This window comes from Cinclus cinclus, chromosome 5, assembly GCF_963662255.1.
Source record: "Cinclus cinclus chromosome 5, bCinCin1.1, whole genome shotgun sequence".
In the NCBI taxonomy this organism is placed as follows: Eukaryota; Metazoa; Chordata; class Aves; order Passeriformes; family Cinclidae; genus Cinclus; species Cinclus cinclus.
This window is the reverse complement of record NC_085050.1, coordinates 895,574-908,465: the sequence shown is the minus strand read 5'-3', so window position 1 is coordinate 908,465 and position 12,892 is coordinate 895,574. Positions and strand designations below refer to the sequence as shown.

The 12,892-nt window shown below is 54.3% G+C and overlaps 1 protein-coding gene across 2 annotated transcripts in view; it reads right to left on the bottom strand.

Moving 5' to 3' along the window:
• The window catches only part of SFXN5 (sideroflexin 5), a 95,167-nt gene extending 82,533 nt beyond the window's left edge, over positions 1–12,634 (bottom strand). The window contains exons 1-2 of one of the 2 annotated variants that reach the window (XM_062493241.1): positions 12,572–12,634; positions 1,695–1,763 (exon numbers count right to left, since the gene is read on the bottom strand). In XM_062493241.1, coding sequence (XP_062349225.1) covers positions 1,695–1,763; positions 12,572–12,628 — 126 coding nt within the window. In that variant the 5' untranslated portion in view covers positions 12,629–12,634. Of the gene's footprint in view, positions 1–1,694; positions 1,898–12,571 lie in introns of those variants that run through there. The other variant, XM_062493242.1, reaches the window with a different exon arrangement.
• Positions 12,635–12,892: the final 258 nt, after the last annotated feature.

The following is a 12,892-nucleotide window of genomic DNA, read 5'->3' as shown; positions in this document are numbered from 1 at the left end:
CCTGCCATGGAATTGGAGCTCCCAGAGGGCATTTTCCTCCCTGGAAAGCTCCCAAGCCATTCCTGAAGTTCAGCCCTGCCCTTCCCAGCCCCAGGGATGGACACCAGCCCTCCCTGCTTTGTTGAGGTTCACTCTGGAACCCAAAACTGCTCCATTTTGACCCAGGATAAAACCAGGCCACTCAGAATTTGTTATTTTTTTGTCCCCTGGGTTTCACCTTCTTGAAAGAACCTCATCAAAAGCTGTCTGGAAAAAATGAAGTTACACCAGCTGATCCCTCTGAACCCACGGCATTTCCAACCTCCCAAAAACCTGGGAAGGTTTGAAAAGGTGACCACAGGAAGGTGGAGAAGTGTGTGAGTGACCCAGAGGTCACCTCATGGAGTTCAGAGCAGGAACTGAGCTCATCCAGGGATCCAAAATCCCTCTGAAATCCATGGAGAGCCATGAGCAGGAAAATTCCTTCCAGGGGCAGAAGAGATTCAACCCTGAAAATGTGCTGGGAAAGGGAAGGAGAATTCCTGAGGGAGCTGGGAAAGGGATGGAGAATTCCTGAGGGAGCTGGGAAAGGGATGGAGAATTCCTGAGGGAGATGGGAAGGGGCTGGAGAATTCCTGAGGGAGATGGGAAAGGGGCAGGAGAATTCCTGAGGGAGCTGGGAAAGGGCTGGAGAATTCCTGAGGGAGCTGGGAAAGGGGCTGGAGAATTCCTGAGGGAGATGGGAAAGGGGCAGGAGAATTCCTGAGGGAGCTGGGAAAGGGCTGGAGAATTCCTGAGGGAGCTGGGAAAGGGCTGGAGAATTCCTGAGGGAGTTGGGAAGGGGCTCAGCCTGGAGAAAAGGAGGCTCAGGGGGGATCCTGTGGCTCTGCACAACTCCCTGACAGGAGGGGACAGCCGGGGGGATTTGGGATTTGGGATCTGCTCCCAGGAACAGGGACAGGAGCAGAGGGAACAGCCTCAGGATGGGCCGGGGGAGGTCAGGGTGGAAATTGGGGAAAAAAAGAAAAAATTAAAAGGAAAAAGCAGCTGCCCTTCACTGAAAATCCCAACTTTTCTGGCCAAAGTGCAGAACTCCAGAGCAGGAGCAGAACTTTTCCTTCCCAAGGCTTCCCCATCACCCTCAGTCATTTTTTGCAGCCAGGAGCTGCAGTTAAAGCTGGACAACAAAAAATGGAAATAAAGGGGCAGGATCCCTAAATCCTGTTACAAACAGGGCAACAACTCAGGAGGCACTCAAAAAAACCCCCCCCAAAAAAAACCCAGCAAAGATCTTCTGGAGCAGAACCCCTGCAGAACTGCACCACAACTCACCCAGCTACTCCTCCACGGAACTGAAATTTGCTCTCTCATCCCCTCACCTGCATCTTTGCCACGAACCTCCTGAGGTAACAAAAATCAGCGGCAATTTTGCCAAAAAAAAAACAAAACAAACAAAAAAAAAAAAACAAAAACAAAAAACCCCCAGTTCAGTGCCTCCCCAGCTGGCAGAGGGAGCTGGGATTCACTGGTGCCTGATGCCGGGCAGGTTTCTGTTCCAGATTTAGCAGCACTCCTTGGGGCAATCCCTCCCCTGTGAGACACAAACCCACTGGGAGCACGGGTTCATTCCTGCTGCTGCTCGCAGCACAGGTTGCTTTTCATCTCCAGCTGCCTAAAAACCAGCCCTGCCCAAAACAGAGGTGTGCACACATTACCTCAGTCACAAACAGAGTGCGAGGGTCGATGATGTCCAGGAAGTGCCTGAATCTGCCATAAAATGAAGTCTGGAAAAGAGGAGACAAAAAAAAAAAAAAAAAAAAAAAAAAAAAAATATAAAAACAGGAAAAACAAACCAAACCAAACAAAAAAAAAAAAAAAAAAAAAAACAGAAAAACAAAAACAAAACAAAAAAGAAAAAGAAAACAAAAAAATCAAACAAAACCAAAAAAACAACAAAACAACAAAAAAAACCAACAAAAATAAGAAAACAAAAAAAATCCAAAAACCGAAAAAAACCCAAAAAATACAAAAACAACAAAAAATGAAACCAAACAAAAAAAAGAAAACAAAAAAAAAAAACCAAACCAAACAAAATAAACCACAAAAAAACCCAAACAAAAAATACAAAAACAACAACAAAAAAAACAAACAAAAAAGAAAAAAAGAAAAAAAAAGTTCAGTGAGAAATTACCTTTCAGGGTTTATTTCCTTTGCAGAATGAACTATCAACTGTAAATAAATAATAATAAAATAATAAATAAATAATCTAGGAGCTCTTCACTGGTAATTTGGGATAGGGAAGCCAAAGCACTCCAGGATTCCCTGGATCCCTCCCTTTGCTCCCAGCAAAAGCCTCTCCAGCAGTTTTGTCATTATCCCTGCACAAACACTCCCAGCCTGGATTTTTTCCAGTGTGCCACCAAAAATGAGCCCAACCAGACCAGGCTGCACCCAAACCCCTCCAGAACCAGGAAAAACCTGAAAGAAGGGGAAAACAGCAGGGGAACGTCATGGGCAGCTCCAGAGGAAAGGAAAAAAGGAGAGTCAGTATTTAAACAGCGAAAATCCAAATATCAGTGAGATTTGCACCAGCTGCCAGCACCAGACTGGGAAATGCGGAGGGATTAGGAGCCCTTGGAGAGCTGAGCATCATCACCCCAGCATCAGCTGAGCATCATCACCCCAACTTCAGCTGAGCATCATCACCCCAACATCAGCTGAACATCATCACCCCAACTTCAGCTGAGCATCATCACCCCAACATCAGCTGAACATCATCACCCCAACATCAGCTGAACATCATCACCCCAACATCAGCTGAACATCATCACCCCAACTTCAGCTGAACATCATCACCCCAACTTCAGCTGAACATCATCACCCCAACTTCAGCTGAGCATCTTCACCCCAACTTCAGCTGAACATCATCACCCCAACATCAGCTGAACATCATCACCCCAACTTCAGCTGAGCATCATCACCCCAACATCAGCTGAACATCATCACCCCAACATCAGCTGAGCATCATCACCCCAACATCAGCTGAACATCATCACCCCAACTTCAGCTGAACATCATCACCCCAACTTCAGCTGAACATCATCACCCCAACATCAGCTGAACATCATCACCCCAACTTCAGCTGAACATCATCACCCCAACTTCAGCTGAGCATCATCACCCCAACTTCAGCTGAACATCATCACCCCAACTTCAGCTGAACATCATCACCCCAACATCAGCTGAACATCATCACCCCAACTTCAGCTGAACATCATCACCCCAACATCAGCTGAACATCATCACCCCAACTTCAGCTGAACATCATCACCCCAGCATCAGCTGAACATCATCACCCCAACATCAGCTGGATTCCGTGAGCCACGGGCAGCAACTGCGCTGCCTCGGGCCCAGTGGACGCAGCCCACGGAGCTCTGGGAAACTGGGAATTCTGCATCCTCACGTGGAGCTCCTGCTGGGCTTGTTCTGCAGGGATGGGATATAAATAAAGTCCTGGAGTGTGGATGGAGCAGCGGGAAGGGCGTTTAGTCACTGCTGGCAGCGCTTCCAGAACGTGCTGCTGCTGCTTCCCTGCTCCTGCTGGGATGCTGCTCCCTGATCCCAGCAGAAATCCCAGTCCCGGGATGCTGATCCCTGATCCCAGCAGAAATAAATCCCAGTCCAGGGATGCAGATCCCTGATCCCATCCCTGGGATGCTGATCCCTGATCCCAGTCCCGGGATGCTGATCCTTGATCCCATCCCTGGGATGCTGATCCCTGATCCCAGCAGAATTCCCAGCCCTGGACCCTGCTGACCCCTCCCTGTCCCCTCTCCTCACTGAACTCTGTTATTCTTCCTCCTGCTGCTTTAGAAAAATGACCAAACCCAAGGGAACAAAAGAGCTCCACACAACTCCAGGGAAAGAGCACAGAGGTTTTTAATTAGCAGGGATCTAATTAACACTAATTCTGGCACTTCTGAGCCGTTTTGAGCTCGGCACTTTGCTGCCTCCCCTTTATTTTGGGTTGCAGGATCCCTGCAGGTGCCAGCCCCGTCCCCAGACCCGCTGGCCAGGGGTGCAGGGGGATGTGAGCAGATCCTGGGCCAGCCCCTCAGCAATCCCACTGCTCATCCCACTGCTCCTGAGCTGCTGGAATTCCTGCTGGACGACTGGGATTGCTGCCTCAAACAACAGCAGCACGGGGGGGACTCTAAATCTGAGTGGCCTTGAGCTCCCCAGAGCCTTCATCAGTGTGACACACTGGGAAAAGCAACACAAAATGGAATAAAATATAGAATAAAGTACAGATTAAAATACAGATTAAATACAGAATAAAATATAGATTAAAATATGGAATAAAATATCGATTAAAATACAGATTAAATATAGAATAAACTATAGAATATACTGTAGAATAAAATACAGAATATAGAATAAAATACAGAATAAGATATAGAGTAAAATATAGAATAAAATATAAAATAAAATATAGAGTAAGATGCAGAATAAGATATAGATTAAAATACAGCATAAAATACAGAATAAAATACAGAATAAAACAGAGAATAAAATACAGAATAAAATATAGAGTAAAATATAGATTAAAATATAGAATAAGATATAGATTAGAATATAGATTAAAATACAGCATAAAATACAGAGTAAAATATAGAATAAAATACAGAAAAAGATACAGATTAAAATATAAAATAAAACATAGATTAAAACACAGAATAAAATACAGACTAAACCGGAAGATCAGTGTTTTGCACCCACTTGACCAAGGACTAAATGACAAGGGAGAGGGAAGGAGAGCTCAGGTTCAAAGGGGCAGCACACGAATGTGGTTCAGAATCACCAATTCCCATTTCCACCTGCCCAGGCTCTCAGGAAGCTGCGGCCATATCCCAGGGCGAGGGCTTGGCTGGAACTGAGCTCAGCAAGGCCCAGTGCAGGAATGCTGATCCCTGGTACCAGCAGAAATCCCAGCCCAGGGGTTCTGATCCCAGCAGAAATCCCAGTCCCGGGATGCTGATCCCAGCAGAAACCCCAGTCCAGGAATGCTGATCCCTGATCCCAGCAGAAATCCCATCCCTGGGATTCTGATCCCTGCTCCCAGCAGAAATCCCAGTCCCAGGATGGACAGGTCTGAGCAGCTCACCCCTGGTGTTATCCCAGTCCCACACTCCCTGCTCTCAGCCGGGGAGCTGAGAGTGCCCAGATCCTGAAATCAGGGAATGTTTGGGATGGAATGGACATCAAATCCTCCCACTCCCACCCCTGTCCCAGGTGGATCCAGCCCGGCCTTGGGCACTGCCAGGGCAGGAGGGGATGGGATCTGTTCTGGGGTTTGTTTTGGGGTGGTGCTGCCTGAACTGGTCCGTGCTGAGGTCAGAGAACCCAAAAACCGTCGGGGACAGGGAGTCCGAGCAGGCGGGCCCTGGTTCTGTCAGACCCGGACCAGGCAGGGCTGCACCTCCCACAGCCAGACCACAGGGGCTCCTCGGGCTCCGGCTCAGACAGAGCCGGGCCTAAACCCAGATCCACAGGGGCTCCTTGGGCTCCGGCTCAGACAGAGCCCGGCTTAAACCCAGAGCCACAGGGGCTCCTTGGGCTCCGGCTCAGACAGAGCCGGGCCTAAACCCAGATCCACAGGGGCTCCTTGGGCTCCGGCTCAGACAGAGCCCGGCTTAAACCCAGAGCCACAGGGGCTCCTTGGGCTCCGGCTCAGACAGAGCCCGGCTTAAACCCAGAGCCACAGGGGCTCCTTGGGCTCCGGCTCAGACAGAGCCAGGCTTAAACCCAGAGCCACAGGGGCTCCTTGGGCTCCGGCTCAGACAGAGCCAGGCTTAAACCCAGAGCCACAGGGGCTCCTTGGGCTCCGGCTCAGACAGAGCCTGGCTTAAACCCAGAGCCACAGGGGCTCCTCGGGCTCCGGCTCAGACAGAGCCTGGCTTAAACCCAGAGCCACAGGGGCTCCTTGGGCTCCGGCTCAGACAGAGCCAGGCTTAAACCCAGAGCCACAGGGGCTCCTTGGGCTCCGGCTCAGACAGAGCCAGGCTTAAACCCAGAGCCACAGGGGCTCCTTGGGCTCCGGCTCAGACAGAGCCAGGCTTAAACCCAGAGCCACAGGGGCTCCTTGGGCTCCGGCTCAGACAGAGCCTGGCTTAAACCCAGAGCCACAGGGGCTCCTCGGGCTCCGGCTCAGACAGAGCCTGGCTTAAACCCAGAGCCACAGGGGCTCCTCGGGCTCTGGCTCAGACAGAGCCTGGCTTAAACCCAGAGCCACAGGGGCTCCTCGGGCTCCGGCTCAGACAGAGCCAGGCTTAAACCCAGAGCCACAGGGGCTCCTTGGGCTCCGGCTCAGACAGAGCCTGGCTTAAACCCAGAGCCACAGGGGCTCCTCGGGCTCCGGCTCAGACAGAGCCTGGCTTAAACCCAGAGCCACAGGGGCTCCTCGGGCTCTGGCTCAGACAGAGCCTGGCTTAAACCCAGAGCCACAGGGGCTCCTCGGGCTCCGGCTCAGACAGAGCCGGGCCTAAACCCAGAGCCACAGGGGCTCCTCGGGCTCCGGCTCAGACAGAGCCGGGCTTAAACCCAGATCCACAGGGGCTCCTTGGGCTCCGGCTCAGACAGAGCCAGGCTTAAACCCAGAGCCACAGGGGCTCCTCGGGCTCCGGCTCAGACAGAGCCGGGCCTAAACCCAGAGCCACAGGGGCTCCTCGGGCTCCGGCTCAGACAGAGCCGGGCTTAAACCCAGATCCACAGGGGCTCCTTGGGCTCCGGCTCAGACAGAGCCAGGCTTAAACCCAGAGCCACAGGGGCTCCTCGGGCTCCGGCTCAGACAGAGCCTGGCTTAAACCCAGAGCCACAGGGGCTCCTCGGGCTCTGGCTCAGACAGAGCCTGGCTTAAACCCAGAGCCACAGGGGCTCCTCGGGCTCCGGCTCAGACAGAGCCGGGCCTAAACCCAGAGCCACAGGGGCTCCTCGGGCTCCGGCTCAGACAGAGCCGGGCCTAAACCCAGAGCCACAGGGGCTCCTCGGGCTCCGGCTCAGACAGAGCCGGGCCTAAACCCAGATCCACAGGGGCTCCTTGGGCTCCGGCTCAGACAGAGCCGGGCCTAAACCCAGAGCCACAGGGGCTCCTCGGGCTCCGGCTCAGACAGAGCCGGGCCTAAACCCAGAGCCACAGGGGTTCCTTGGGCTCCGGCTCAGACAGAGCCGGGCTTAAACCCAGAGCCACAGGGGCTCCTTGGGCTCCGGCTCAGACAGAGCCGGGCCTAAACCCAGAGCCACAGGGGCTCCTTGGGCTCCATCCCACCACCCTCCCTCCTCCTGCAGTGCCTTTGCCAGGACTGTCCAGCTCCTGAACAACAAAATTCCTTTATTCCTCCATTTCCCTGCCCTCCAGCCATGGCACTCGCTGTTTTCCCCTTTCAGATGTTGTTCAAAGCTGCTTCCCTGCTTGGCTTCCCCTCATCCAGGACATTCCCTGCTTCCCAGTTTGTTCTCCTGACCAGAAGGCAAACAAATTTTTTCAATTCGAGATTGGTTTTCACAGAGCTGCATACAAAACAAAAGGAAAAAAAAAAAAGCGACAAAAAAAGCCCCAGTAATTCCCAATAATTCAGAAATCTGGGGGAAATGCTTCCCCCAGGGAGGGTGGGGAGGGGCTGGGCTGGAATTCCCAGATTTGCTGTGGCTGCCCCTGGATCCTTGGCAATGTCCAAGGCCAGGCTGGATCCACCTGGGACAGTGGGAGGTGTCCCTGAACATGGATGAGGTGGCACTAGGAGTGATTTAGGGTCCCTCCCAACCCAATCCAGTCTGGAATTCCATGATCCAGCAAACCAAAATCTGTCAGGAGATGGAAATGGGATGAGAGGATGCAGGGACCAGCTCAGTGCCCTCACTGCCAACCCACCCCAAATTTCCCTGAGATTTTCCCTGGGGATGGTTCCCCTGTGCCAGGCTCATTTCCAGCCCTGCTCTCATCCCCATGCCAGGCACAAAACTTGTGAGATGCCCACGGGTTTGACCTTCCCTCCCAAATATCCATCCCTGGGCTCCTTCCCCCTCCAATTCCTGAACAGCTGCTGTAGTAAACTGGGAGCAAACTGAATATTCACCAATTTCCTGTGATTAATCGGGGCTATTTTGGGACCACTTCTCAGCAGCCTGTGAGCAACATGAAGTGCTTGGGAATATTAATTCCCTTCCAGGGCACAGCAGCTCAGGAGTGTCCTGGATCCCAGCTGATCCCAAGAACCACAAGGAAACAACTCCTGGTAGGCTCCAAGGATCTGAGAGAAGCTAAGAGGTCATTAGCGAGGTGTTAATCACCTTCGGGAGGAACAGAATTCCAAGGAGCCCGTGCTGGGCAGAAGGGAAGGCATGGAAAACTTCATCATTTTAATTGCAGCCTGATTTTAAACAGGATTTAATTAAGCCAGGCTTGAGGTGGGGTTGAGCTCAAAACCAGGCTCATGTCAGCTTTACATTAATTAAGAGGGATTTAAGCTAAAGCAAACAAAAATTAAGACAACTGAAGGCATTGAGCAGAGGGGCTGTGACAAGGTTTATGTCATTTGTGCACTTGGCCAGCTCGGGCTAAAACTGTGGAATCTCTTGGATGGCTCCAGTTCGGTTTCCCAAAGTTGAAGAGCTGAGATTCCCACGGGAGAAGCTCCAGCAGCTCAGAGCCACCACCATGGGCAGAGCCAAGGCTGGACACAGCCGGGACAGGGCACAGGGAAACTCCTAACAGAGACACAAACCCACAGATTGCCTTTAAATCCAGCGCTGGGTGATGGAGATGTGAGAAAGCCAAGGCAACAGCAGGAGGGGCTGCTCCAGGGATGGAGCCCCTCTGCTCTGGGAGAGCTGGGAATGTTCCCCTGGAGAAGGGAGAAAATTCCAGGGAATGCTCAGAGTCCCTTGCAGGGCTCCAGGAGAGCTGGAGAGGGACTGGGGACAAGGCATGGAGGGACAGGACACAGGGAATGGCTTCCACTGGGAAAGGGGACATTGGGCTGGGATCTTGGGAAGGAATTCCTGCCTGGGCTGCAATTCCCAGATTTGCTGTGGCAGCCCCTGGATCCCTGGGAATGTCCAAGGCCAGGTTGGATCCACCTGGGACTGTGGGAGCTGTCCCTGCCCACGGGTGGGATGACTCTGGGTGGGATTTAAATCCTTTCCAACCCAAACGTGGCTGTGATTCCAGGATCCTTCTCCCCCCTTTTCAGCCAGTCCCTTCTCCACAGTGACATCCCTTTAGAAGAGAGGAGTTTGATGCCATTTATTAAAGGGAGCAATAACCTGACACTGAGCAGCAGCTGAGGCATCTCCTGCATCTTTATCTCACTGCAAGGTGATCTTGGAACCCTGAAACATGGAACATGGAACAAAGTGAACATGGAACCCTGGAATGGTTTGGGTGGGAAGGGACCTCACAGCTAATCCAGTCCCACCCCTGCCATGGGCAGGGACTCCTCCCACTGGATTTTGCCCAGGATAAATGTCTGAGCTCCAGGCACTGACCCCAGAGCACTGGGAACACACAGCAGGCTTTGGGAGAGGGAGCACTCAGCAAATCCTCAAAGAAAAAGGAATAAGGAATAAAATAAGGAAATAAAGAAAAAAAAAAGAAATAAGGAGAAAAAAAAAATGTTTCTAACAAATTAGCCCTAGTTGTCAGAAAATTAAGTCCTTATCACACATTCTCAAGCCCAACGTCCTCATTTCTTCTTTCACCTAAAAATAGCCCCGTTTCCAGCGGGAGAGACTGAGCCTTTCCAGCAGGGAGCTGCAAAAAGGTGACTCGACAGAACACGGCCTGGAGAGGAGACAGGGAGAGCAGGGCAGCTGCACAGGCAGGCAGGGAAGGGGGATTTCAGAACCCCAGAGGGGCTCTGGGCTGGGGCTGTCCCTCCTGCTGGCCCAAATCCTGCCCGGAGCTCTGGGTCAGAGTGGGAAGGGAATTCCGAATCCCCAGGGGCTGGCTCTGCTCCCGAGGCTTTTGTTGGCAGCACAGAACTTGTCCTGGTTCTCCCTGAAGGGACGAGGCTGTCCTGGGTCTGTCCCAGCCCCCTGGGTCTGTCCCAGCCCCAGAGCTGCTCCCAGCCAGGAGAAAGGAGTGCTGGCATCCCATGGGACACGGCTGGAATATCAACCACCCCAGCTGGCTCATCCTGCCCAAAAGCACCAGGCATCTCTGCCAGCTAAAGCTGAGATCTCAGAAACTGGAAAAAAAAACAAAACAAACTGGAAAGGCTCTGGAAAGAACAGGCAAATGCAGGCAGGTGTAGGGAAAGCACAGAACACGTGGCAGGGAAGGTTTGGGGAATTGCTGATCCCTTGGGAATGTGCTGGGGTTCCTCTCCAGCACTGAAGGTTTGAAGGAAACACCAAGGTCAATATGGGGGAAATAAAGAACTGGAAAAGTCTGAGCCAGGGATGGAGGGACTGGGCTGTCCATGGAAAAGGGAACCAGGGATGGAGGGACTGGGCTGTCCATGGAAAAGGGAACCAGGGATGGAGGGACTGGGCTGTCCATGGAAAAGGGAACCACGGATGGAGGGACTGGGCTGTCCATGGAAAAGGGAACCACGGATGGAGGGACTGGGCTGTCCATGGAAAAGGGAACCAGGGATGGAGGGACTGGGCTGTGCACAGAAAAATCTGAGCCAGGGATGGAGGGACTGGGCTGTCCATGGAAAAGGGAACCAGGGATGGAGGGACTGAGCTGTCCATGGAAAAGGGAACCAGGGATGGAGGGACTGGGCTGTCCATGGAAAAGGGAACCAGGGATGGAGGGACTGAGCTGTCCATGGAAAAGGGAACCAGGGATGGAGGGACTGGGCTGTCCATGGAAAAGGGAACCAGGGATGGAGGGACTGGGCTGTCCATGGAAAAGGGAACCAGGGATGGAGGGACTGGGCTGTCCATGGAAAAGGGAGTCAGGGATGGAGGGACTGGGCTGTCCATGGAAAAGGGAGTCAGGGATGGAGGGACTGGGCTGTCCATGGAAAAGGGAACCAGGGATGGAGGGACTGGGCTGTCCATGGAAAAGGGAGTCAGGGATGGAGGGACTGGGCTGTCCATGGAAAAGGGAACCAGGGATGGAGGGGCTGGGCTGTCCATGGAAAAGGGAACCAGGGATGGAGGGGGATGATTTGCCATGTTCAGAGCGATCCTCTGGCAAAACATTCCCAAAGAATACGTTCCCAAGGGCACTCCCAGCAGCGGGTGCCCCTCACTCCGGGCCCAGCAGCCTGGAGCATCCTGCCACAGCCCTTGGAATGTCTCCTGCAGGCTGCCACGAGTGCCAGTCGCTCCCTAATGAACAGAACGCACTGATCCCGTGCCTGACTCGCTGCCAAGCCTGCCTGCAATCGTCTGTGGTGTCTACAAGGGAGAAGCATCTCCTCCTCCTCCTCATTAAAAAGCTCCCTCTGTCCCCAGCTGGAGCATCCCAGGGGAGTGATCTCCTGCACTGATGGGGTTGGCCTGGGGGGGACTCAGAGCCCTTCCCATTCCCGAGGTTGCTATTCCCATTCCCTACAAGGTTGCTATTCCCATTCCCTACAAGGTTGCTCCCAGCCCCAGAGGGATGTGGGGTGTGGGAAGAGGAAGGAGATCCACCATGGAATGGCTCCCGTGGGAAATCCACAGCTCATCCCAAAGCGTGGCTGCGTCAAGCCCAGCACAGGTATGGGGTCAGATGGGGCTAAAGAGGAGTTCAGGATTGTTGTGGATAGTGGGAATGGCCTCCCTGGGGACTGTCCCAGTGTTGGTCACACACACACCCAAGTGAAGGAGCAGCTCCTGGCCAGCTCAGGGGGAAATGAAGGAGATTTTGTGAGTCTTTTTATCAGCCTCTGTGGTTCCACAAGCACAGGTGGGGTCTGGTCACCCACAGTGGGTGGTGGAAGCAGGGAGGCGCCATGCCCTGCACCTGGGGACAGGTGAGTGACTTGACCACAGGCTGCTCTCACCATCCCCAGATGTCAGGGTTGGAGGGTACATGGATCTGGAGGGTCACAACCCACCCCTCATCCCATTGCCACCAAACGCGGACACTGCCTGGTGAGACTGGCAAAGCGCCCCACCTGGAGCATCCCTGCTCCATCCCAGAGCTGCTCCTCCCCTCCCAGCCACCTTGGACAGAGCCCATTGCCCCTCACCACCCCCTCGGGGGAAGGACGAACCCGCGCCATGAAACACCGGGTCCCTCCCCGCTGTTCTGGGGTGCCCCGCGGGGTTCGAACCCTTGACCCTCCGGCCCCCAGCCCGCCGCGCTGCGCCCCGCGCCACAGGGGCGCGCGGGGACGCGCCACTGCCCGCCCGCCGCGGGACCCGCCGCGGGAAGGGGGCGGCGGCTCTGAGTGACAGATCGGCCGGCCAATGGCGCGCGGGATTCGGACCAATCACCGCGCGTCCTGCGGGAGGGGCGGGGCTAAACCGAGAGGGGAGCAGGGGGGCTCGGTTCCCGGGATGGGGGGGGGGGGGGCGATGGCGCGCGCGAGGCGGGGGTAGCTCCCGCCACCGCTCCCAGTATCCCCCCGCAGCCTCCCGCCGCCGGCCGTACCTGCTCGAAGCGAGGCTTCCCTAGCTGGAACGGGGGATAGTCCGCCGGCTCCGCCATCCCGCAAGCGCCACTTTAAACAGCCTCCCCCGCCGCTAGGCCCCGCCCCCCGGCCGGCCCCGCGCTGATTGGCTGCGGCCAACCGCATCTGCCGCGGGGCACGCCGGGATATGGAGTCCGCCGGCCACTGCCGGGGGCGGGGCCGCGCCGGCTCCGCCAGCCAATGGGGAGCGCGCTTCCCGCGGGGCACCATGGGAAATGTAGTCCCGCCAGGGGCGTGGAGACCCGCGGGAGTGAACGGGTAAAGGGCGGAATGCAGAGTGA